Raw genomic sequence first — 27,542 nt, forward strand, 5'->3', positions numbered from 1 at the left:
TATAAAATATCAGAGTAACAATGATTCTCAACAATTATTGTTGGTCCTGTTTCATGTAGTGATTTAAAACTCTTTGCTAATCTGACTTAGTTCCTGTCAGAAGGACAGGACAGGACAGTAGGATTACAGTTTAAATATTGTAGATAGAAGCCAAGAGGAGACGCTGCTCCCACCACACAGAAGCAATAATAAAACATGATGCATTATTAGGAACCTCAGAAATAGAATGAAGAATCCAGTTTCAATGATTTCAGTTACAGTGATAAAACCGCCTTCCAATTTTTTGTCTTTCCGTCTTTACTTTCTTTATTTCCTGATTCACGCCAGAAACATATCTTCCCATACGTTAGCTAGGACTTGAGTCAAAGATTAGTCTTTAGAAGTATGTTTTGAAGTCTTTGTGTCACTAAAATAATTTTGCTGGTCGCTGATCTAGCAATAGAGCTGCACAGTGGAAATAACTGCCGAGAGCTGCTATTCGTCAAGCATTTGCCCGGGACCCAGCACTGGGCTGTAGACACTGCAGGGTTTAACCCTCACAACAAGCTTATGGTGGGTGGTGGCATCATCTCTGTTTTAGAGAGGAGGAGCCAGAGGCTCGGGCAGGTTGCACCACTCGGCTGACCACACAGGGGGTGGTCAGACTGTTGCTTCCCTAGTACCCCGAGCTGTCGCTGTACAGGTTAAGAGCAAGGGCGCTGCCATCAGGGGGCCCTGGAATTGAACCTGGCCCTGCCACTTAGTAGCTCTGAAAGACTGGGCAAATTATTTAACCGTTTTGAGTCTCGATTCACTTATCTGGCAAGTGAGAGCAATAATATCTACTTCACAGGTTACCATGAAGATGATATCAGACATAAGAAACTTAGCGAAGTGCCTAGACTTAATGTCAATAAGTGTAGCTTGTTTTTTAACAGACATCAAATGTGGGTCCTATTCCTGCAGCTATATCACCAGTGCTCAGCACTCAGAATATTTTAGCATTAGGGATGGCGAATGTTGTGGTTCATTGAAAGATACAGATCTTAAAATTTTCTTTTCCATGTAGTAATCCTCAAAACTGTAGATGTCTAGTCATAATTCAGTCTACTAATTGAAACCTGAAATTGGAAGCTGTACCATCGTTTTAGGAATGGATTGAGTTGTTTATCTTTTCTTCTCAAAGTAAAAAGCTGTTAAACTCTTGATGTTCTAAAAACAGTTTAGGTGTGTGTGTGTGTGTGTGTGTGTGTGTGTGTGTGTGTGTGAAAGAGAAGGGAGGGAGAAATGGGGGAGGGTAAGCACATACAGTAAGAGTTTAGAGGGTATTTGTTGCAATGTTCATCAGCCTACATCCCAATAACCTGGGATTTTGAAGCCGGAAAGCACTTAGGTATTTTTGTTGTTTCATTATTTTTGTGTCTTAAGTTTATATTCTTTTTGTGGCAGCTATATATATATATATATATATATATATATATACACACACACATATATATATTTATAAAGGTATAAAAATATATATATCTATATATATATCAAGATATATATATCTTTCCCAAGTGGTAAGTTTCTGGAGGGTAGGGACTCGCCCCCCTCCTCCTGTCCTTGCATATAGTACAGTGACTTGAACATAGCAAGGGTTCTGTAAATGCACAGGGAGACATCATTCAATGCACCATATGATGTGTGTACAAGTACAGTAGGTGGCCTGGATTTGACGTTAAAACCTAGACTAGAGGCTTGACTCTGTCTTCTACCCTTGTTTTGTTGTGAGCAAACTAGTTTACCTACTTGAGCCTCTTTCTTCCGACAGAAAGAGGATAAAGGTGATTTTCTCAGAGTTAGCTGAGAATTAAATGAATAGCATTTATGAAAATGTTCTATGAACTCTGAAGGACTCCATGGGTGGGTGAGCAATGGTGTCATTTATGGAAATCAGTAGATGCTATCACCCTCCATACTCTCTGGATATATTCTCCCATCTCTTCTCATAAGATTGGTCCCTCTAGCCTTCCAGTAAAAAGAGTCTCTCACAGATCCAAACACATTAAAATGATTGGAATAGAGTGCTCACTTTTAGGGTTAATTTGCAAGTGAGACTCCAAAATGAGCAATGAGTCTAACAAGAGACCAGATATGATGGGTATCATCTTGCCAAGGGTGCCTGGGCCATGATGTAGGGTAGGACTATAAGTGCCTCTAGCAGTCAGTGGGTTCTAAACGTGTTTCTGTTCTCTGCAAAGACACAGCCTTCAGCAGGGAATAGAGGTTTAGGAACTGTGCACTGTGAGTCGTTTTAAAAGAGAACACCAGACCACGCATGTGGACGTATAGACAATAACCTTCAACCCTAGTGTCCAGGGGTTGAAGAAGGACAGCCACTGAGGAGGAACTCCTGCTAGCTTGGGATCCACAGTGTGAGGCAGTGTCCTGGACCAGGGACTAGGACACATTCCTGCTGGACAGTGGCCCGAGCCCTGGGCAGGACTGGTGCCTTCACAACCCAGAGGCTGCCTTGTTGATATGCCAGGGTGGGAGCTGAGGAAGGAGTGGGGGCATCAGGTTTGGGCCCCAAGGGGAGAGGAGTGACAGATTAGAAGCCCAGGGCTTTGCAGCTATTGAGAACAATGAGTCACCCTGAGGGGGAAGGAAGACACTTTTTCTCCCTTAAGGGTAAGTGATGGCTGAAACTCAGAGCTGTGCCCTAGAGGGTGGCGTGGTCAGCCAGGCATGCCACTGCGACAGTGGAAGGGAAGCCGGTGGTTGGCATTATCGTCTCTTGCCTACAGTATGTGTGTGCCCAGAAGGCTCTCCTATGAGCCTGGATCACACCTTCTTAGAGAGAAGAGGTATAGGAATGAATGGTTTACAGTGAAAAGATCACAGGGTTGGAAGTTAGGAGTCACAGGCTCTAATTCTGTCCCATTGCTGACTTCTGGTGTGACCTTTCCTCTGAGTCTGTTCTCTCATCTGTCTGTTGGAGAATTAAACTAGGTTTGTCCAGTGGGGCGAAGGGTAAAAATTCTCTGCCCACCATGGTTGTTGCTAGAAGCATTTTCACTTCCCAGATAATTGTATCTTCCTGTATCACTGGGGGACGTCCAGGTTTGTTTCATTGAGGGACATGGAGTATGACAGAGAGTCAGGAGACTTGTTTGCAGGTGTTTAATCAGCACTGAGAAGAGGACAAAATCCCTGAAGTTCATCCTCAGTTCTGTCATTTATTGGAGTGTCACTTTAAATATTTGAGCCCCAGTTTCTGCACATGTGAAAAAGGAGAGCATTCTCACTACAGGCATCTCCTCATGGTTGTTGTGACTTCAGGAAACACTAAAGGTCAGCTGGCATTTATTGAGCACCTGCTGTATACCAGTCACTCTGACAAATGCCTTCCAGTGTCTGCTTCATGAAGGTCATTGTGAATGGGATTACTAGTCAGGCAGGGTTGGCAGGGGGTGGCACTGACAAAAGACACTAAATGAAAGGTGAGTTTACCCTCCTGAGGAGATAAAGTTGCAAAATTACCAATCAGGACTGTCAAATCTTTTTCAACTGGCTGTCCAAAGTCATACCCTCAGGCAGCTAGGATGAGGCTGGCGGGCTCCAACCCCACCCCTTTCCAAGGTCGGTGCCAAAATGCTGCCCTCCAGCAGGGAGGCTGCAGCTGCCTTTGGGCCAGGCTGGTGTCCAGGGCTGGCCACAGAGCTGCCTGTGGCCTCCTGGAGAGGTCCCAGGGCACGTTCCTCTCTGCCAAGATATAGCTGCTTTGTGGTGCAGTCTGAGTGTCCCCCCTCAGCCCCACCTGCCAGGCCCCGTGGGCTCCCGGCTGGTCTTCACGGTAAGCGGGTAGTAGACAGCCCACCTGCTTGATGTCAACATCTGTGGGCGCGGCCCCAGGAAGAATGTGCCTCTCCCAGCCTCGGCTCAGGTAATTAATCCCCACAACTGACAGGTGGCAACAGGCGGCCCTTTGGCTGGGGCCATCAAGAAAAGTGCTTGGAGGAAGGATTCTTTTCTGTTAAACTATTAAGAGCACAATTCGTACATGTCTGGCAGCTAGACGACTGTGGCAGGAAGGGAGACGGGGAGAAGAAGTGAATACCATGCCAGACGACTCTGGGGCCAATTTGGGGATCTCCACCTGCCTGATCAGTAGGATAGATCCAATAGGATATGGTGGCCCACGTCCTGTTTGCAAGCTCACTTTGCAGAGCTCCCTTCCTTTGAAGTAGATGTAGCCCGAAGTGGAATACCTTAGTTGCTAATGAAGAAGTTGAAGCCCGAGAGGGGAAATGATTTGCCTCAGACGCTGCAGGAAATCATTGTGCAGGTGGAGGACCAGAGCCCTGTCCTCTTGACTTCCTGTCCACAGTTCTCTAGGCAATATTTACTGCCCCAGTACACACATGCAGTTCAGAAATGAGGTGATTAAGTTGTGGTCTAGTCACAGGAGGGTAATTAGTTGGCTCTTGAATGCTATTTTGGTTTTCCACCGAACCTTTTAAAGTTGGCTTTTCAAGAGGACACCCCCAACCCAGCCCCAAACCATATACCCACATTCACTCCCTCTTTTCATTTTTGGTGTTTCGGTATGCCATCCATCATAGAACATTAGACTGATATTTGTTTAGAGTGTATTTATTTCACTAAAACCTTTGAAGTGGCTACTTTTTAATTATTAATTTTTTTAAAGCCTCTCTTCTTAGATGTGAAGTTTATAAAGTTTCTCAAGTGAGTTTATTTGTAGAGAACAAATCCAGAGTATAGCGTATAATTAGCTCGTACAGTTATATAAGGTTATTCAATATATACACAGTATATATGCAATTATACAAGGTTATTTGGTATATTTCAAGCAACTCATACTGAAGCTATGTCTATTTCTTTCTAGCTAAGACTCTTTTTCCATTTTAGTGAATTGGTTATTTATCATTAATTTTCCAAAGCCTCTTCATCAAAAATTAGGTTTTCACCCTTATATTTTTATTTTCAAGTATCTCATCTCTCCCCCTTATTAATCTTTCCCCTGCCAAATCAATTTCCATAACTTAATTGTGTCCTCTCTGAATACCCCGTCTGCTTTGTATGATTTTCTTTCCTGACTATTCCAATTATTGATTTCATCACCCTCTTACCCTTATAAAAGGGCCTTTTAAATTTGGCATTTCCCAAGAATACAGTTTAGAAAAGAAAACAAATTTAAGTCACTGAATGTTTTAGGATTTCTCTGTCTAAATTAAGGCAGGCTTCGTACTTGATGATTGCTGAGCGTGAATGAACGCTGTTGTGACAGCTTTTGAGCTTGCCTTTTTTTTCCCCCTGCCAAATATTTTACGTTATTTAAGGTAGTACAGACCCACACCTTTCACCTCTTGTATTCTTTGAATTCACTGAAAAAAAGAATTAAAAACTAGAAGTGCACCTAGCATTTCCTGTTAGTGAGTGGTAGTTGTCTTTTAGATTATTTGTTAGTCTCATTATTTTTCTAATAATTTTAATCAACCCAAATTCTTACAGAAGGCCAGAAATGTCACCGATGTTTTTAAGCATTAGCTTAGGTTTTACTCTCTTTTTACGACCCAACCATCTTCAGAGTAGGTAATTTGCCCTAAGTCTTAATGGACCTCAGCTGCATCTGGTTTTATATGCTAAGGTTAATTCTGTGGGCTAATGGCCAGTAGCAGGTCATAATGTACATAGTATTACATTAGAAAAAATTTAAAACATTTTCTTTTAGCATGACAGCATGCCAGATGTGGATTTATCTGGAAGCTGGCACTGTAGCATCAGGATGGCATTGATACTACCCTACATAATTGCTTCCCTTGCATAGTAAGATGAATTATATAATTATTGATTTGTTTATACTATCCATATTCTTGGAGAATTGTGGGTCAAGGCAGCCTTGCAATTGGGATTTTCATAAAGCATGGCATTTCTTCTGGAACAGGTTGAAAGACTAAAGTTGTTTTTTGTTTTGTTTGATGGAGTGGGGAGGAAGGGTCTTTGTTCCACCTTTAGGAAAGAGAGCTGTTAAAAAATTATGCAGGTGTGTGCTGATATTAGCTGGCATCTCTATGCATTGTGATACTGAATTACCAGTCTGGCAGCCAAGAGCGTGTAATATAGTATGTCGACTGAGGCAGGTGGTGACGGTGGGTCATAGTTAATGGAATGCTTTTTTCCCCCTTCTCTTTGCAACATGTTATTAGTAAAGGAGCTGAATTTACTCTTGTTTTCCAAAATCCCCGGAGTTATTTTATTTGAACATGATATTTGGCTTTGAGCAGCTCACTCCTCAATACACCAAACCTCTTCCCTTCCCTTCCCTTCCCTTCCAAAACAAAACAAAACTTAGGCAAAGCTTGCTTTTGCATTTTGTCAGGGATATTGTATAGCAACAAAGAGTTTAATTCATGTGTTAGTTCTGAGGCACCTCTGTTCCATATCACTGTAGAAATACTTTGCTCCTGTGTATGTTCAAGACTGTGTAAGAGGAAATTTGGTTGAGGCCCACCCCAAAATTTGGCTCTTCATTCTTGCTTGTAGGCTAGTACATCCTAGGAATAAACACACTCTCGAATGGGCATACATACACGTAAGTACATACATTGACTCCTACTCTTATATATTTCCGATCTGGAATCAGAAAGATTATCAATGCTTTGTTTTCCACACTCTTTATAAAGAGTTAGCTTGCCAGTGTGAACCTGGTAACTGGTGTCTGTAATAGATTTGTACCAGATCATAAAATATTCAAAATAGAAGAAACATTATAGATCTTCTAACAGAGCTTCCTCATTTTCGCCCTGTGGATTATTGACTCAGGGTTCAGGGAGATCCTATGCATTGCCTGAAATTCCTCAGTGAGTGAGTGTCAGAAGTCCATGACTTCTTTGGAGAGGTCAAATACTTCTATCTTTAGAAGAAAATTCTTTCACTTGTGCTTTCTTTTCTTTTTTCTTCTCATCACAGTATTTCATCTTCTAATTTCACATTAAGATTTGCATAATTTAAGCAGCCACAAGTTCACGTGCAGTCTTACCTAACTAGGTACAAAGATTAGTACAGTCCACTGCTGACTTATCAAACCTAGGATCAGCTGGAATAGAATTGGTTCTTAAAGAAACTGGTGGGCATTTCATGTTATTCTTTTGTTCAAGATCCCATTCTGAGAATATAGTTACAAGATAGGGAAGAAAAATCTCAATTTCTAGAGAAACATATTTACTAAACTAAAAAGAGTGTGATATTGGGTCGAAAAAGCACTATGGAATATTGTAATCCTGTAGGAAATTGGTGGTCATATTTTATTTTTTAGATGACCTCTGAGCTTTGTTCCTGTTTTTCTAATCATATTGCATTTATGTAAATTCACTCTGCTACCAAATACACCAGTTCCCTTTTGGCCCCATACAACGAGAACCAACTGTATGGTGCATGGCAAGGAACACTGGTCTTTATGTCAAGATGGTCCTTATTGCTGAATGGATTTAAGCAAGTCTCATTTCCTCTCTGGAATCAATTACTCTTGGGCTCCTCCTTTGTAACTGTAGTGGCTGGACCAAATGATTTCTAAGCTTTTCCTGATCTAACCTTCTAAGAAAAGCTTAGCAAATGTATCTTACACTAAAAATTCCTTGAAACAGGTGAGTCAATAAAAGAAGCATAGAACCAAGTCCTTGGTTTAAAATGTCAGTTTGGTTTTTTGTGGAAACTCAATCATTAGAGTATGTTAAAGTTGTAAAAAATATGTGCTTTCCAGAAGTAGGAAAATCTGAGTTTATTCCCATGTTGCCTAGATTTAGTTGAGCAACCAGTAGAAATCATTTTTTCAGATATGCCCTCCTGACCCTCTGGACTAAGTAGAGCCCCATGTTTTACCCTGTTCCCCTCTGCTTTTTCGGAACATATGTCACAATTTTAGAAATAATTTATTTAATGTCAGTGCTTCCTTTAAACCAACTCCCTTAGGGTAAGGAATACTGCTAGCTCCCTGGACCCTAAGACAGAGCCTGGCATGAAGCAGGTGCTTAATAAATACTTGTTGAATTAATGATCTAACTTCACCTCTCTAAACCTAAGTTTTGTATCTGAAAATCAAGAGGAGAAGGAGGTTTTGACAAGATGTGCTGTAATGTTTCTTCTGGGTTCTAATATCTTATTTCTATATTCTGTGTCTTCTAAAATCATAAGTCTGCAATGATTTTACAGGTTGGTGCTGCCCATGCTAAATTCATTTAAGAAAAAATTTTAATTAGGAAATATTTCAAGCATATAAAAAACAATAAGTAAATTTTGACATCCGAGTATCTACCAAAATGTTAAAAATGTTTCCATATTGCTTCAAATCTTTTCTTTAAATAAAATATGACAGATAAAGCAAAAGATCTCCCTCCATTCCACTTCAATCCCTTCTTTCCTTCCAACTATTAAGATGAAGGAAATACATCTGTATGTAAGAACATGAATAAGTCTTAAAAACATGAGAAATAGAAATGCCAGACCACTGAGATTAAATTTTGAGCAGTGTAGTGTAAGTAAATATTAAATTCACATAAAATTATGTTACATGTACTTATGGATATATGCATGCATATTTTACAAATGTGTGGAAGCAGATCAACAAAATCCATTAGTTTTTTAAACAAATGAATCTAGTAACTTGAATCCAGTTTAGAACCCAGTGATTACTAGCAGATAAATATGAACTGTGTGATTCATTGCAAATGGTTAATCTTCGAACTTTAGCAGACTTTTATTATCTGGCAACAACCAGTTCCTGAAAGGTTGAAATAATAATGTTTCCACAGTGTTCCCAAGATTACTTAAGCTACACTAAGCACTTTATGTGGACGATCTTAGAAATAGGAGGCTTCGGTAATAATCATAATACATACATGCTTTTTATGTTGGTCTTTGCAGTTGACTAAGGCTTCTCATATCTGTGATTTCTTTCCTCCACTCTAAGAGATGTATATTGCATATTATAATTTTTTTCTGTTTTATATTTGTGAGAGGTGAAGTAACTGCATAAAGACTCAGGGAATAAATAGAAGAGGCAGAGTTTCAATCTTGTCTTTTGACCCCTAGTCCAGTAAATGTTGCTTCCCATTATTGCTTTTGGATAAGAGTCCTTTTCCAAAGCTCTTGGCTTTAAGAATTAAGCCCTTTCCTCTTCTACAACAAAATTGGCCTGTTAATTCCAGTGTTACCTCATGGTATTTTATTTTCTTTGTCCAGAATTAGAACACATTATTTTTTCTTTTCTCTATCTGTTGATGAGTCCAATGACTAAGCCCTGTCTCATTTTGCTCTTGAATATTGGGAGCCCTGTGTTAAAACTAACTCTCATTCATTCTGCTTTGACTTTAGAAAAGAGATAAGAAAATGACATATTATTTTTGCAAGCATCTTTACTTCTAATGAATAATAGTTCTTGGCCTGTTTTGGTACTTCCATGCGTATCTTTCACGATGAAAACTAGAAAACTGAGTTTTAGTAATTCCAAAACCTTTTTTCCATCTCTTCACCTTTTTCTTCATTTGTACTGCTCTAGTTTAGGCTCTCCTCATTTCTTGTCTGAATGGGTCCTAATGAGTCTCCCTTCTCCCTACTTTGCCTCAGTCTTGCTCCTATCAGCTTTGTTTTACTTACTACATAGAAACTGATTAGGTCTTTCCCCTGCTTTGCAATCGTCAGTGACTCTCCTTTGCCTGCTGGTAGAGTCCACCTGTTTCTTGTGACATCCAAGTCTCCTCTGAATCTGGTAGCTGCCTTCTTCGCTTAGCCTCATTGCTTTCTGCTCTGCCTATCCTCCTTTTTCCCCCAGCGCATCTCTATTTCAACCATATTAACACCTCTTTGCTTGTACTCATGATGTTCTCTCTTCATAGAGAGCCTGCCATCTGCCTCTTGACTCTTCCTTCCTCCTGTTTTTGGGCGCACCATCTAGTTGGTGAATAACTTGTCTTTTTTAAGGCCTAGTTTAAATATCACTACCTCTATAAAACCTTTCTTCTCTGCTTTAGTGGAATATATTTACTTTTCTCTTTCTCTCTTATTCCAACCAATCCATCAGCGAATCTGGTTAAAATATATCTGGAAACCAGCTGCTCTTCACCAGCTCCCCTGCTGGTCTAAGCAACTCTCATATTTTTCACTTGGATTATTTGCAGTAGCTTCCTTGCTGGTCTCTCTGCTTCCATCTTTGGTCAATAGAGTTTATTCTTCACATAACAGCCAGAATCTTATTAAAATGCAAATCAGATCATGTCACCTTCTCAAACCTCTCCAGTGGCTTCCTATCTCACATCAAGGAAAACTGAAGTCCTTACTCTGGCCAAAAACCTTGCATGATCTGGGCCCCAACTTCTCTCTAAATTCTGATCATATCCCCTATCACTGTATCCTTTGTTCACTGCTCTCCAGTGACACTGGCCTTCATGACAGACATACTCACCCCAGGACCTTAGCATTTGCTGTCTTCAGTAATTGGAACATAATTTCCCTAGGAGTATGAATGGCTCACTCCAATGCTTCCTTCAGATCTTTCTTTGAATATCAACTTACCAAAGTATTCTTCTCTGACAACCCTAGATAAAATAATATCCTCCTCATATAACGGTCTCTAACTCCTGGCTCTTGACTCTCTACTGCCTTTAAATTTACTCTGATTTTCTTTAGAACACTTACCACTATCTGACATAGTCTTCACTTGTTTATTCTAGAATGTTAGCATCTTTAGAGCCTTTGCTTTTGTTCACTTCTGAATTTCCAAACCTAAAACAGACTCTTGAATATAGTACTTTCTCAATAAATATCAAATTTATTAATTAGTAGTTAATTGCTCTATCCTCTGTAATTCCATAACACTTTACATACCTATAGCATTGCTTGTATTTCACTCTACTTCTAAACTGTGAGCAACTTGAGGGTAAGGACTGAGTAATTTTTTCTTCCAATTTATTTTACATTTTAAAGACTATCCTACACAGTGAGGATACATAAGTTTCTCCATTTGAGGGTTTTTAAGTCTTATTTCTGTCTGTTCCTAGTACAGAATAGAGTACCTGGCATCATATAGTATGTGCTGAAGTAAATGTTTGTTCCATAATTATTGAATGATGTGCAAATGGGGAGATAAATAGATTTAATTTCTAGTTTGCAATGGCAACTGCTTAGCAGATTCTAAGGTGGTCAACATTTTATTTTCCTCTAAAATATTATGAATTCCAGAAAAATGCCTAACTAATTTAGACACTCAAGCTATTGACAATCTCCTGTAGCAAATTTATTACTTAAAAAGTATGGAACTGAATTGAAAAATGTCAAAGGATGCCAATACTAGCTCTGGCTATAGCTTGCTATATTCATGGAAAAACTACAAAAGCAGATTAAGGGTCTGTATTTTAAAAAAATAAGCATAAGGGAACATGATTTTAATGAACCAAAGAAAGCAAAAGCATCCAAATAACTGAAAAAAAAAAAGGTTTAAAATGTTGCTTCATTACAAAGTAATAAAACATAAGCACTGTAAAGTTGGAGAAGAAAATAATAAACCTAGAATAGCAAGCTCTGATGAAAAGATGACTGGATAAGGTAAAAAGGGAGATAGATGAGATAAGCAAGTTCAACTGAAATGCAATAGAAGAATTTCAATCCTTTGTAGTAGAATAGAACAGAATTAACTCTAGAAAGCCATACTTATGGTAGAGAAAACAAATTTGAGAAGCTTTCCCAGAATGCAAACAAAAGAAAAAGATGTCAACAATTAGTGTATGAGTATATAAAATGTATGGTGGATAGAGAGGGATATCCAGAGTAAGACTTATATGTTTCTAGAAACTAATAAGGGCAGAAGGAACAAAAACACAAGTAAAAAAAAGGAAAAAATAAGAAATTTACTGAGTTGAGTTCAGGCATGTAAGTTGAAAGAGCTCACCAATTTCCAAGTTATTTCGAGAAAAAAAAGGACATATTTAGAAACATTCTCACTTAAAACAAAAACAAAAACAGAATAAAGAAGGAAACAAAATCCTGAAAATATCTAGGGAGAAATAAGCAGCTTGCTTAATTTAAAGGAAAAAAATTCAAATTGACCTCAGACTTCTACAATGCTAAAATATACATTGACTCAATTATCCAGTTTCAAGAGATTCAGTTAAAATTAATTTATATACTAAAGATTTGTATACTAAAATGTGCTCTTCAGTGTTATTTTTAATATTTTTACAATAGAGTAATTTATACTATAAAAAAACATGCTTAAATAAATCATAGTATATCCCTTTTAATACTATAAACATAACCACATAAAATTATATTTTAAAATTAGAACAGGCTCATGATATGTTAAATAAAAAAGATACCAAACTTTTTATGATATGCCCCAGTTTTTGTGTATATGTGTGTGTGTGTGTGTGTGTGTGTGTGTGTGTGTGTGTGCGCGCGCGCGCACGCATAGGAAAAAGTCTAAAATGTTAGGGGTATGTATCTCTGGGTAGGGGGAATATGTCATATATTTTCTTTTTTCCATAATTTTTTTATGTATACATGTTGTTATAACTATGAAACAGACAGATTTATTAAAAAAAAAAAAGAAGTTGGATAAGTTTTTTAATCCCCATAACTGCTTCTAATAGTAACAGCACTACAGGGAGAGAAACTTTATAATTTCAAATGTAAAGTTTGGAATGTTTAATATCCACCCAAAAAGCTGCTGGAAATTCAGTGCAGTGGACTTGCATCACCAAAGAAATTCTTAAGTTATAGTAGATTCTTTTTTCAGGTATAAAATCAACTGCATTCTTGATTTGATACCTGTCAGAAGGAAAAACCTAGCTAGAGATAAATATAACCTTGGAAGAACACTGAAAAAAAAAATCTGTTTAGAATGGTAAGAAAATGTGCAAGGGGCAAATAAATTCAAACTAGAAGTGGAATCCATGAAACAAACCAAAAACCTAGAGAAAGAATTATTTTTCTCAAGAATGTTGTATAGTCCCTTATTACATTGGATACGAAGTATAATAGAACCCAACAAAAAAAACCCAAAAAAGAAATGCTTTATGTGTTCCTCAGTGTTAAAAATTAGATACATCAGAATATTGTAGATATAGCTAAAAGAGTGCTTAAAGTGAACTTTGTAGAATTAAATGCTTATATTAGGAAAATATGAAAGTCTAAAATCAATGATCTAAGATACCAATTTAAAGAAGAAAAACAAAACAATAGCAAATTGAATGATAGTTCAATTAATGTAGTTAGACAAGAATAAAAAATTTAAAGTCTTGCATGTTAGAAAAGAAGAAATGAAACTGGCTTTACCTGCAGTTGACATCATCATCTATGTAGAAAATTGTACCTACAAAAAAGTACTAGAACTAATAAGTTTAGAAAGATTTTGTATATTGACAGGATATATGGTCAATATACAAAAATCAATTATATTTTATGTACTAGAAAAATACAATTAGAAATGTAAAATTTTAAAGTATTATTTACAATTAAAAAGTATTAAAGAAATAATCTAACAAATTTGTGCAAGATTTGCACACTGAAGACTATAAAATATTCCTGAGAGAAATTAAATATGTTCTAATTAAATGAAGATATAGACCATGTTCATGGATTAGAAGATACAATATTGCTAAGATATTAATTCTCTTCAAGATGACCTATATATTCAACACAGTCTCATCCAAAATTCTACCAGGCATTTTTGTGGGAATTGACAAATTTCTTGTAAATATTATATGGAAATTCATTGGACCTAGAATAGCTAAAACAATTTTTAAAAAGAAGAACAAAATTGGAAGAATCAGATTACCTGATTTTAAGACTTGCTATAAAGTTAGAGTAATCCAGACAGTGTGATACTGTTGTATGAATAGATCAATAGAAAAGAAGGCAGTGTCCAGATAAAGACCTGAACACATACGGTCAATTAATTTTCACAAGAGTTGCCAAGGATATTCAACAGGAGGAAAATATAATTTTTTCAACAAACTGTGCTGGAACAATTGAATATCCATTAAAAAGAAGAAGAGAAAGAGGAAGAGAAAGGAGAGAAAGAGGAGACTGAAAGTAGATATAGGACTAAATGCAGGAGCTAAGATTATAAATCTTCTACAGGAAAACATAGAAAATCCTTCTAATATTGGATTAAACCAAAATTTCTTAGGACACAAAATGCGTGAGCCTTAAGGGCAAAATATTGATAATTTCTTAAAATTAACTGTTTTGGAAAAGCACAGAAAGTGGGGTAAAAAAGGCAATCTATAGCCTGGGAGAAAATATATAAGTTTTTAACTTATATTACATAAAGGACTTGTATCCAGAATACATAAAGAACTCTTTTCACTCAAATTATGAACACAAGCAACCCAATTAAAAAATGAAAATTTAAAAAGTATAAAAGATTTGAACAGACACTTCAGAGAAGAATAGCAGATAAGTATATAAAAATAATATAAAGTGAATATAAATATATTTATATTTTAAACTTTTCATTATATAAAATATAAATATAAACAAAATATATATGTATATGAAAAGATACTCAAGATCATTAAACATCAGGGAGATGCTCATTTAAACCACAATGAGAACCACTACATACCTGCTAGGATGGCATTGAAATTGACAATACCAAGTGCTGGCAAGGATATGAAGCCCTCATGCACTGCTGTTGGTGATGTAAAATGGCACAACTTCTTTATAAAACAGTTTGGAAGTTTCTTATGAAGTTAAGCATACACTTAATCAGCAATCACGCTTGTAGTACTTATCCAAAATAATGTAAACATATGTCCTAAAATTTGTATATAAATGTTCATAATGCAGTTGTCCCTCTATATCCATGGGAGATTGGTTCCAGGACCCCCAGTGAATACCAAAATCCATAGATGCTCAAGTCCTTTATATAAAATGGTGTAGCATTTACATTTAACCCACATACATCCTCTTTTATACTTTAAATCATCTCTAGATTTCTTATAATGCTTAATACAATGTGAATGCTATGTAAATAGTTGCTGGCATGGCAAATCCAAGTTTTGCTTTTTTGAACTTTCTGGAAAAATTTTCCTCCATATATTTTCAATCCATGCTTGGTTGAATCTGTGGATGTGGAACCCACAGATATGGAAACCAACTGTAGTTTTATTCATAGTAAATAAAAACTGGAAATAATTGGTGACTTGATAAATAATGGAATTCCATTCAATAATAAAATAGAATGCTGATACATGCAAAAACATCGGTGAATCTCAGAAGCGGTATGCTAAGTGAGAGAATCCAGGCACATAATGTACAGTATTATTCCATTTCTATAAAAATTTAGAAAGGTAAAAGTGTAACAAGAGAAAGCAGGTACAGATTGCCTGAGAATGGGTTGGGGCAAAGATTAACTGCAAAGGGGAAAAAGATAATTTTGATGAGGGGTGGGGACTCGGGGAAGGCTGGGAGGGGATGAAAATAGTGTGTATCTTACTCATGATAGTGGTTACATAAGAGTGTACACGTGTCAATAGTCACCAACATGTACGCTTAAAAATTGGTGTATTTTATAGTAAATTACACTTCAAAGCTGATTAAAGGAAAACAAAGCATACATACTCAAAATAAGAAATTGGTCTTTACATTTACAGAATCTCAGGTCAATGTTTGGGAGCATTTTAGAGGTCAATTTTCAAAGTCCCAGAGAGGAAGAGAAATGTTAAAAGAATCCAGATGTATTCCAATTTGTAGTCTCTGCTGACTTGAATCACCAGGGTATTTTAAAATCTTGGCATAAATTAGATTCCCGTTTTTAGTGATCTTGCAGAAGCATGGAAAATTGGTGAAGATGATAGTGGCTATTTGGTGGGGGAAGTGGGCAAGTCTAAGGAATTATGAATACACTGTAGGCCAGGGAGACTGAATTTAGTACTGGAAAAATATTAAATGTCATCACAGAACCAATTTGCAAATAATGAAAGAAATAGAGTATCAGAAACTTGGCTTTGTCAAGAAGGAACCATGCCAGACCACTTCAGCCCCTCTGATTACTGAACAGCAGTTCTGGAAGTTTAACTGGAAACAACAATTGGAACGTAGCCTGGCCCTGGTCAGACATTTAGATTTAGTCAATAGTAAACCCTCATCACTAAAATTGGAAAATATGGTTTACAGCCCTAGCTGAAGAGTAATATCTAAATTTTCCTGGCATGGTGTGGAGAACAGAAGGAAAATATGTGTGAATTTTGGGTGATGAATGTATGGTGTATTTGAGGCATGATGAGGTTTGCATGGGTAGAACATGGGAGTGGGAAGTGTGTGTGTTTGTGGGGTGAGGGAAGGGAATGAGAGAAAGATGAAGCCAGAACACAAAGGGCCTTCATACACCATGCGAAAGAGCAGGACCTCTTTCATGAATTCCCCAGAGCTGTAATAGAATGATTGACAGGCAGCTGGTCCTAGACTCTAGGTCGGCTTCCTGCTAGTCCAGGATTGTTTCACTTCTATCACTTGCTGCTTCTCCCTTCACTGAAATGAGCAAACCTTATTATACTGAGAAATAAATAAAGAGGAATTATTGATGGTAAGTAGATCATTTTTGAGCTCCATTTTAATGTTAGAGAAGATTGTATACCTCTTAGGTTGATTTGGCAAATAGCCACACGTTTGAGAACGAGAAAAAAATAAAAGTACAGAAATACGCACTGCAGAGCCAAGAGAATGAGAGATGAGGAACTACTGTTCCAGGACTATGGATGATTCTTATATACTGGTTGTTAACCAGATCTTCTCTGTGACCTCAGGCAAGTCCTCTGCCTTCTTCTTATCTATAAAATGGGGATAATAATACTGATCCTTATCTGTTATCTGAAATTCTGAAATTCAAAGAACTCTGAAAAACAAAAGTTGCTTTGGTTTTGTTTTAATTTCATAAGTTCGTGGCAAACTCAGGTGGTGGTGAAACCTGGCCTGAACATTGAGGGTTTACGGTCATTTCCTACTTAGTGTGAATCTTTATGAATTCTGAAGAAATATTAAGACTTGATTATAGCGTGGCCCACTAAATCCTACTGGAGGTGTTTATAACATATGCTATATGAACTCTACTCCCTTTCTAAAATCTATACAATTCTGGATTCTGAAACATCTGGCCCCAGGGGTTTCAGATAAGAGATGGTAAATCTGTAATACCTTCCTATTAGGCTTCTGTGAAGATTAAATTTCTTACTCCAGAACTCAGAAAATGGTGAAGTTATTATTGCGTATCATTACTGAAACGCAGAAATTAGATTCCCCCTCCCACCTCTTAAGGATGAGTGAAGATTTAACCTGATGATGCCTAAGATTATTCTTAGTACTTTTATGTTTTAGTCTGTCAAGTGTGATTTACAGTATATCAGCTATTGAAACAGAACGTTTCTCTTAACTGTCCTACTTATCCTTCTTTTCTTGCAATCTTTACACGCTTGGATGGGTGCCTTATTTGCCTTTAGGTGTTAGCTGACAAACTTTTTTTGCAATCATCTTTCCAAGGTGCATTTTATGAAACTCATGTTTAGATTATACATCTCCTAGTTTAGTTAAAACACAAACAGATATGCTTATTTTCTGAGAGTTCTTAATAAAAATGAGTTCATAACATGCTTTAAGACGATGTCTTTGTTTGTAAAGTCATTGGTGAAAAACACTAGAGGAAAAATATCTACCTAGATTTCATTCAGTGTTTCCCAAGTAGAAATTTTTTTGTGTGGTTGATTTATGGCATGCTTCCTATTTCTTCACGCTATATAAAACCCTTTTGCTGTGTTTAATCCTTGACCTGTGGGCATGGAGAAACAATTATGTAATACACGTCTAGTATTAGGAAATTTTTAACTGAAAATTTCATATAATGAAATGCTTGGGAGAAAAAGATTATTTAAAGAAATATTATATTTCAAAAGGAAGAGATAAAGCAATTATTTTTAAATGTGCTTTTCCATGGGCCATTTGCCTCTATTCAGAGTTGGGTTGGAACACAGCAATAATGAATCGCTTTGCCATTCTGGCTCCTGCTACCCAGTGTCTTTTCCCTGGAAGGATGTTGCTGCCAATTTAGGATTGTAACCTGTGTGTGTCTGTTTACCTTTGTTTGGGTAAGTGTTACTAGGTACCCTGCTCTTGGCCAGCAATTCCACTACCTGGGTGGTTTCACTCAACATCAGAATGAGGAGGAATGCAGTGATGAGGCATTGACCCAGAGAACAGGGGGGATAAGATAGTATAAGGATTAGAATGGAGACTTTCTATACTGTTTCAGAGGTGGGAAGAGGAAACAACAAGGATGGAACTTTTTCTTCAAGGTCTCATGCTTTCTCCACCCTATTTTCTAATTTTACAGTCAACCAACCACTGAACTTCCTCTTCCTACAGAAGGTAGTGTGGGGAGGAAAAATTTCAGTCACTTGTGAGTGAAAAGATAATCTTTTTGCTGCCATGATTTGCTGTGTTGTAGTAGAGCAGTCCTTCTTTCATGAGAGCGTATGACCAAGTGACCCCTTCCAGATCCCTCATTCTTTTAGGCTATGACCTTAGAAGATAAGTGCAGTCATTTGCGGGAACTTTTGCTTTGCAGTTTTCTAGTTGGTTGACCTCAGGTAAAATCGCTTCACTATCTGCCAGATATTCTATCTTAAAACATTTTTTTCCATAAAGCCTAATTCCTATGAGTATTATAAGGGGGGGATCATAGTCTGTTTAATATCACTCAGTACATGAGAACATTGTTTTTCCATTTAGTTTCTGGTATTCTGTAAAGCTGTTCATAATGTTAATCATTGAACTATGTCTGAGAATCTCTTTCTTCATCCTAAAGAGAAGATAACAGGAAATAATGACATAAATGTGTTTTGATAAATGTGAAATAGTTTGTAGACATAGGATTTTATTTAAAGTGGAAAAAAATGATTAATTTGATCAATGAATATAGTCCCCTGGAGTAAGATTGTTAGATGTCATGCATATAGTAGCCAACGGTGAACGTGATGCCGAAAGCTCAGCCTCTGTACACCAGTGCCGGATCAAATCTCAGAGATAGAGTTTTGGGTGAAGTAGAAGAGAATAGCTTTATTGCTTTGCCAGGCAAAGGCGGGCAGAGTAGGCTCCTGCCCTCAATAACTGTGTGACCCAACCTTGGAGGATTTGGTGAGGAGTTTTATAGTGACGGTTCAAGGGCAGAGTTGATGATAAGATTAGGGTGTGTGCAGAGCCTGCGCTCCTTTAATCTGGTCTCAGGTAGTCTGATGAGTTTTTCTGGTTGCTTTAATCTGGCCTCAGGTGGTCTTCTCTGGAATGAAAAATGCTAACTCCATTTGTTGGGGGTTTTGGTTCTGTAAGGAGCTCAAAGATATTGTTATGTGTATCCCTTGAGGCAGAACCAGGACCCTGCCCCAAGGCTGCACTATTGTTTTTTGGCTGCTCCTCATTTGTCTCTGCATCCTCTCCCTTCCCTGATTAGCAAATGTTTGAAACTGCCCTTTGGGGCTCAGGGAAGGTCATGGAGGCTAGAGTCTGTTCCCTACAAACAAGGAATGGGGTCCTGGAAAGGCTTCTCTACCCAGGATCCCCACTGAGCAGGGTCCTGCTCGGTTTCATACAGGCAGCTATAAAGGTATGTGTTTACAGAAAGTAGATACATGTTCCTTGTTCTGATTTTGAACAGGTATTTTGAACAACAGTATCTCCTATTGTTTCTTTTCTTTCCTCCACCATTGGCCGATCTCTAAGCAGTATTCCACTGAACTGAAGAAACTGTACTGCCAGATTGCAAAGACATGCCCCATCCAGATCAAGGTGATGACCCCACCTCCTCAGGGTGCTGTCATCCGTGCCATGCCTGTCTACAAGAAGGCCGAGCATGTCACTGAAGTGGTGAAAAGGTGTCCCAACCATGAGCTGAGCCGTGAATTCAACGAGGGTAAGGAGAATGGGGATCTGTGGCCGTTCAACTAAGTTCCTTGAACTAGAGCTTCTGTGGAGACTTTTGTTTGGTGCCCACTTACCTAGTTCCAACCTGTGCTGTCTGATGGCAGCTCAGGCTACCTTTTTGGCTGACAAGACTGTCTGAGAATAAAGATGAGTAAATTTCAGGCTTTCTCAATTATTGAACTGTTTATTTTAATATTGGTAATTGCTCAGTGACCTGGACTTGCCTCTCTACTCCCTACTGCTTCCTTCCTTCTTCTTTTTTCTTTTTTTGTTTTTAATGGGAGGTTTTAAGGAGAACATGTGGCCCCTGATCTGTTGGACCCTGGCTAGGGGCTTCAGTGCCTCTCCCAGGGTGATTGTCAAGGCCAGACCAATTAAGGTCTAGAAGGGGAAGAGATAGTTTAAAAAATAAATAAATAAAATAGAAGAAGAAAGTAGGAACTAAGAAAAAGAAATGAAGGCAAATAATGGATAAGAAGAGTTAATAGAAGATCTAGAACGTAAGCTGGGGACAGGAAACAGTAAAGTGAAGGACTGGGAGTCAAAGAGCAGGTATCTTGGGGTGACCTTTAAGTGCTGTATCCATAGGTAAGTTAGGCCCCAGCCTCTGAGCCTCAGATCCAGTAATAGTTTTACAGAAGAGGTCATTCTTTCCAAGGGTCCCCTTACATCTGATGTTCTAAAGTTCTTTGAAGGCAGGCTAAGTCAAGAATACAGAAAAATGGAAAGGAAGGACAGAAGAAAGCATAAAGATTCATCAAAGAGTGATGACGGTGCAGGAGGGTTGGGAGTTAGGATACTTTTTATAGAAATTATATGAAAAATAGAAAGATTGGTAGGTAGCCAGAATGTGTATATGTAGAGAATATAATAGATGTTAGAGAAAAAAGTAATGGAGAAAGAAAATAGATAGAAATTTAAAAAGAGAAAGTTAAAATCCTCCCAGCTTAATACAACTATTTTTTACATATTAATTTCTAGTCCTTGTTTATATGATCTCATTATCCATACCTTTGCATCTTGCTTTTCACTTAACAATATGCTATAAATGTTATTCCCTATAGCTAGGCTTCATTATAGGTTTCCATAATGCCCTCCATCCCTCAAGGTGACATAACCATTTCTTATTGTTTTTTTTTTTCTCACTGTTTGACATAATAGTTGTTTTTAGTTTTTGCCATAATAGATGATGCTTCAGAGAGCAGAGAACATCTTGATACACTTAGCTTTTTACTTATATTGAATATCCGATTTGTAGAATGAGAATGTGCAGCCAAAGGTTAAAAAACACCTTCACGTCATTAACTCTTGGAGCAGCTTCTTTCTTTTCAAGTTTCACCAGGTATCATATTTTGTGAAACTTTGCCTATACTCTTTTAAAACTTGCTTGCTTTTTCTTACCCGCTAACCTGGGGCTCTTGCAGTGCAATAAAAACAGTAAGTTTCCCATCTTTATGACCAAAGTAAGGTGGAGACTTCATGATGAAAAAAAGAATAGGCAAAGTGAAAGTTATATCCTTGCCATCCATAGCTTCCTAGTTAGTATTTTTAATGGTCAATTTGGGGGCAGTATTTTCTCTCAAGCTAATATATTTTTTTAATTAACTTGCTCCTTTTTCTTCCATTTTCCAGAGAAGCTAGAAAAATTACCTGTATGGATCAGGTCAGAGATGTAGTCATAGAGTTCTCTACCACTTGAATTGTTTATCCTGAGCACCAGAAACATGGGACTGTTCCCTTAAATACAGATGAACATTCCTGTCCTTTCTGTGGCTATATGGGTGGTGATACTTTCATGTGTTAGATCTCTGGCAACAGGATCTATTCCTCTTTTCAAGGATGTATAGTTCCTCTATTACACAAACCATTTCTTTGGCCACCAACGTTCTGTCCATACAGTTTCATTTTGTTTTCTTTGTTTTGAGAGTGAAGAACTAAGAATTTTTTTTCTTTCTCCGTTCTGCAGGACAGATCGCCCCTCCTAGTCATTTGATTCGAGTAGAAGGGAACAGCCATGCCCAGTACGTAGAAGACCCCATCACAGGAAGACAGAGTGTGCTCGTACCTTACGAGCCACCTCAGGTAAACAGATAAGGACTGGGCAAACTTGAGATTATTAGTGTTGGTGATAGGGGGTGTTTCAAGCATCAATTTCTATTTTAGTCCTTGTTATAATACAAGTAACCTTTTTTGTGTTTCTTCTCTCCCTCTTCTCCACAGGCCACTTCTCCATCCCCCTTCAAAACTCCTAAATTTGTGCTAAATTTGTACTTGGTAATGTGGCTCTGGGCCCATGTTCCCATCTTAAAGGCAGACAATAATTGAATCTACAGTTGAGTTTATATGTGGCATTATTATCCAGAGATCTTAACTGGCAATTCAGCTAGGAGTGGATGTACACGAGTACTGGATACAAGTATTTTTACACTGGCCTGAAAATGGGACACCCTAAGATGGAACTCTTAGCTGAAGTTTGAATGTACAGGTTCGCAGGTTAGAAAAGCAGAGTGGTGTGGCAGAAAGAACACTGGGGTAGTGAGAACAGAGACTCTTCGTTTGCTGACTCACTCTGTGGACCTTTAGCTTATAACTCTCCCTCTCTGGGCTTCAGATTGCCTCACTCATAAATTCGTTTGCTGGACTAGATGATTTAATTCTGAGGACCTCTTAAGCTCCGGAGTGTTCTTTATAGAAGTGTACATTCACATATATGTTGTACTGTTTTATCCACCTCGGGAGAATATCCCTGGAGCATTACTGCTATAGTTAGTAATTTTTTCATCTCTCTCTTTTCGTATATGTGATGAACCCTATTTGAATTACGTGATATGATCAGCTTGCAAATGAATATGTAGGGTCAAAGATCGTTATTTTTTAAAAACCTATCTCACCTTGGGTAGGGTCCAAAGTTACAGATATTAGCTTTAAGCTTCCCAAGATCCAAGGCAAAGAAGAAGCTACTGTGGATTTTACAGTTTGCCTTTGTAGAAGGAAGCATATCGCTTCCTCAGAAGTGGAGTTGTTTAAATAAGTGAGAACTAAGAAGGAAGAACTGAGAAGAAAGAACATCAGTTCAAACCATGGTTAACACCGACTGTTTTTTCCCCCTCTCCGTGTTAAGGTTGGCACTGAATTCACGACAGTCTTGTACAATTTCATGTGTAACAGCAGTTGTGTTGGAGGGATGAACCGCCGTCCAATTTTAATCATCGTTACTCTGGAAACCAGAGAGTAAGTGGCATTTGCAGAATTGTCATTCTATAGAAACTCTGGGCAGAGGGCAAAGTGAAATTGTGTTTGCTTTATCATTACCTTTACATGTGAAGCAGAGAGCTACCCTTGATTTTGTCCTTTGTGCTTTAAATCCTTGCTGCAAACACTTACATAAAAGATCTAAGAAAGTGGAGACAGAATGGGGTGGGTAAAGGTAGAAGAGAAAAAAAAAAATTGAGAAGGTGTTCAAGTCGCTTCATACCTGAATTCTTGGCATTTGACTGGAATAGTTTCTGATTAGACAGTGTTTGTTTTCATGTGGCCCCTGAGGCATTTAACAGTTTCTTTGAATAAGTCTGAGCTGCCTATGGGGATTTTATCTGGAGACATCCACTGGCTTAACTCAAGTTTCCTTCAAAATATGTAGCTAAATACAACTGTTCAGCTAATGGCTTGGAGGTTCTTTGCAGAACAAATGGATGCTATTTACTAATATTGCTCATGGCGTGTAAGCACTTTTGTGTCCTGCCAGATGCTTTGGGGCCCATCCTCAAAGCAGCCATAACCAAGCTGGTAGTGGTGGTGCACTGGTGATGGCCAGCAGGGGTCTTTTCAAATTCTTTTAATTTAACCCTTTTTTCTCCTCTTCTCTAATTCCTAGTGGGCAAGTCCTGGGCCGCCGCTGTTTTGAGGCCCGGATCTGTGCTTGCCCAGGGAGAGATAGGAAGGCAGATGAAGACAGCATCAGAAAGCAGCAAGTCTCGGACAGCACAAAGAACGGTGATGGTACGAAGCGCCGTAAGTAGCTGTAGTGGCCAAATGGGGTAGGGTTAAGTCTTCTCCAGAGAGGGGGGCTGGGGAGTGATCTTTGAGAAGCTGTGGAATAAGACCTAGGGGCTTTAGAGGCAAGTATGCCCCAGGGCCCCAGAGCTGATGGGAGCAGCTCTCGATGAAATGAACTCCAGGTGTACACTATAGCTTTTCAAAAGCAAATCATCACGGTGAGGATTTTTTAGTCAGCAATGCTCCAAATATGACTGCCAAACCAGCAGCGTCAGCATCATCTGGAAACTGGGTAGAAATGCAAATTCTTAGTTCCCAGACTTGCTGAATCAGAAATTCTGGGTGTGAGGTCCAGGAACCTAAGTTGTGTAAGACCTGAAGGTGATTCTGTTGCCAGCTAAAGTTTGAGAAGCAGCATCTTAGCCTATTGGCATGCATTTATTTTTCTGTTATTGAGCATGAGGGTTGAAAATGCCACCTGCCTTCCTCATGAGTCTGGGGGAATAGTGAGACTTAAGAACACATTTTATAAAGCGCAGTCTGGGAAATATGCAGATCTGGGTTTCTTTGAATCTTGATGTGTAGGACCCACTTGGGGCCTTAGTTTTACATCATTTATAGTGAGGCTAATGATTTAGGTCAGTTGTTTTCCAACTGGTCTTTTTAAGCAGCGCAAGCTTTTATTAAAGAAATATTTCAAAGAATGCAAAAGAGCTGAAAGCAGAGCTGCTGTAGCTGAAGAAGCAGGAGTCGGGGTGGACTGTGGTTCCATGCTCCACTCACACCACCCCTTGCCCGTGAGGTATACGTCCCCAGAGGCCTTCAGGTAACAGAGGTTCTTCAGGTAACAAGCATTTGAAAACCATTGATCCACACGAGCTACTAAAGTGTGAGACATAATTCTAGAAGGTGTCTTGCATAAGCCTGATATCACTACAGCAAGTATTGTAAAGAACATCACACTATGAATTGTATCATGAAAAAGGTTTTAATCTTTTTACTGATTATTCTGCAGAAGAAATAAAACTTTTTGTTGCATTTTACAGAACAACAATGTTATAACAACTGACCTCCATTAACTTCTGGCTGTTCAGTGTGATTTGTTTTTCCAGTTAGTCTCTTTTTCTCCCTAATTATTCCTCAAAAAATCATATATATATAGGATTTATATTATATATACAATATCAATAGTACATATAATATCCATAATTATAGCTCCACCCTTATTTTCTTCTTGGGTCTGTCTGTTAACCTAGCTCCATACACTTCCCTGAGCACCTCAGTTGCCAACAAATCAGTAACTTTCAGTAAGAACGATTATTTGAACCCTGGTAGGAGAATCCTCTCTATACCCTGGATCCTGGGTGCAGTTTCTACATTGTGGAAACCTTAGGGATTTATGAGATTAATTCACTCATTTTACCAAAGAGAAAACTGAGGTCCTGGAAAGAGAGACTGCTTATCAAAAGTTATGCGATGTACATACTGACATCGGAAGGGTAAACTCACAAGGCTGAATGCACTGGCAAGACAACCTCTATACCATGCATTTACCCCCTTGGAAGATAAATGACCTGAAAAATAAAACACAAAACCAATGTATCTTCCTTTCCTGAACAGCTGTTTACAGACCCATGCCAGGAAGACACAAGGATTCCTGCAGCACTACTTAAGCCAGAGGCCGTTTCCCAGCCTCCCCGACCTCCCCCGGGGTTTTCTTTCATTTGTTTTCCCTCACCTTCCCTCCTCCCCACCTCATTATTGCTAGGTTTACACCTAAGGTAAAAGCAATCATCACCAATTACTGGCTGTTTAGAACTAGAAATTCTAATCTCATAAGTGTTACTCGTGCTACTGTCTGTGTAATAAATGTTATTTATTGCTTCAGAAATGTTCCCAGGATGAAACTTGCATTTTTCCTCCACCAGCTTTTCGTCAAAATACACATGGCATCCAGATGACATCCATCAAGAAACGAAGATCCCCAGATGATGAACTGCTATACTTACCAGTGAGTCTCCCTTGGGTATTCATGATCGCTTCATTTTCACCTTCTTTGAATGAGCTTTTACTCTGGGATCATCTTTCGATTATCTGTGACAATGAGAAGAGGGTGATGGAGACTAGTGAGATAAAACAGAGAATTTATTTTTTGCAAAATTAGGAAATTACTCCTTCCCTCTACACTTCTGGAACATATTAACAGTGTGGGCTCTTCTACTTACTGCTCACCCAGTCAAAGCTACCTTCCTAATAAAATTTTTCTTATGCAAATATTTAAAATTAATTTGTACTTCATTATTTAAGAGTGATAAGATGATTTTAGACAGCATGGTCATACCAATTTAGGACTAAAATTTTGTCAGAAGGCATTCACAAAGTCGATAATACATAGTGAATTGCCTGGGATTTCTCTTAGGGGGTGCTTTAAAGAAAGCCAAGCCAGACAGAATCTTCAATTATATGGGAATGGCCAGAGATTTGGCCCAGTTATTGTGTAGGAGCATTTTTAATTCCTACAAGGAATATAAGCCCTCTCAAGGTCACCAAGGTGCCCCTTTTTAGGCTATGGTTGTAGTTCATCGAATTCTTATTACCTTAGGTCTTTGCTATCTAGAGTGGCAGCAGAGTTTGGGTAACCAGTATATCTCTTGATGCCATCTACACTGACTTGCGACACAGACAAGCTAGGCCAGGAGATCTGACTGGGATTAGAACTAAGCCACAGGTTTGGGTGTGCCGTGCTTGCTGCCCTTCCTTCTTCGGGCCCTGAAGGTCGGGTAAGGGAATTAGACTGCTTGCTGGCAGAATAATTAGACAGTGAGTTAGCTAAGATTCTCAGAGTCTTGTTTCTCAGGCTACATATGGAAACTGACATGTGAACTCTAAGTTAAACATTTTCCTGCTATACTAGATATTCCGAAAGACCTAATATGTTTTCAGCTGATGAGATAGAAACCACTGGAAGAGCTGTTTTTTTTCATGAAATTTCAGTTTGTACTAATGGAGGAGGTACCCTGTATTCTGTTACATCTTATTTTTAGTGAAGAATTAGCCAAACTGAAATGTGTAAAGGAAAAAAAAAAACCACAACTCTTAATTTACCATGAATTTGGTTGGTGTTTGTTAAGTGGCAGTAACGCGAGACCCTGAGCACTTAGAGATCAGTAGGGTACAATTCTTGCCTTCCAAGATCTTGCCTTCTAGTGAGGGGACAAATAGGCATAATGCAATGAAATCAGTGCTTCAGCAAAGCTAGGCATGACACTGTGGGAGCACATAGGAAGGATGGAAGAATCAGCCTAAAAGACTGAGGTCAGGAAAAGCTTCTCAAAGAGCATGATCCCAGAGCTGGGATTAGTAGGAGTTAACCCAACAAAAGGTAGAGAAAATCTTTCCATTTCTGAATTCTGACAAACTCTGCCTCTCATGCTCAGGGAGGAGACAGGTGATGTCCTAGGGTGCACAGGGTAAAGAGACACTCACTCTTGGGGTCAGGCAAGTGCCCTTTGTTCTCCACTTGCCTGTCTCTAGTCCTGGTCCTGCTCAGACTTATTTATTTATTTATTTATTTATTTATTTATGTTGACTGGGAT

General features: G+C 38.4%; 1 protein-coding gene across 20 annotated transcripts in view; it reads left to right on the forward strand.

The window, feature by feature from the left end:
- Positions 1-27,542, forward strand: part of TP63 (tumor protein p63) — a 235,575-nt gene that overhangs the window by 185,388 nt on the left and 22,645 nt on the right. For 13 of the 20 annotated variants that reach the window (XM_028492229.2, XM_028492233.2, XM_028492250.2 and 10 more), the window contains 6 exons: positions 19,753-19,939; positions 21,917-22,032; positions 22,171-22,224; positions 23,072-23,181; positions 23,825-23,961; positions 25,875-25,957. In XM_028492229.2, the coding sequence (XP_028348030.1) occupies positions 19,753-19,939; positions 21,917-22,032; positions 22,171-22,224; positions 23,072-23,181; positions 23,825-23,961; positions 25,875-25,957 (687 nt within the window). The remainder of the gene's footprint in view (positions 1-19,752; positions 19,940-21,916; positions 22,033-22,170; positions 22,225-23,071; positions 23,182-23,824; positions 23,962-25,874; positions 25,958-27,542) is intronic. The other 7 variants (XM_028492237.2, XM_028492256.2, XM_028492286.2 and 4 more) reach the window with 3 other exon arrangements.

Source organism: Physeter macrocephalus, chromosome 1, assembly GCF_002837175.3.
Source record: "Physeter macrocephalus isolate SW-GA chromosome 1, ASM283717v5, whole genome shotgun sequence".
Taxonomy (NCBI): Eukaryota; Metazoa; Chordata; class Mammalia; order Artiodactyla; family Physeteridae; genus Physeter; species Physeter macrocephalus.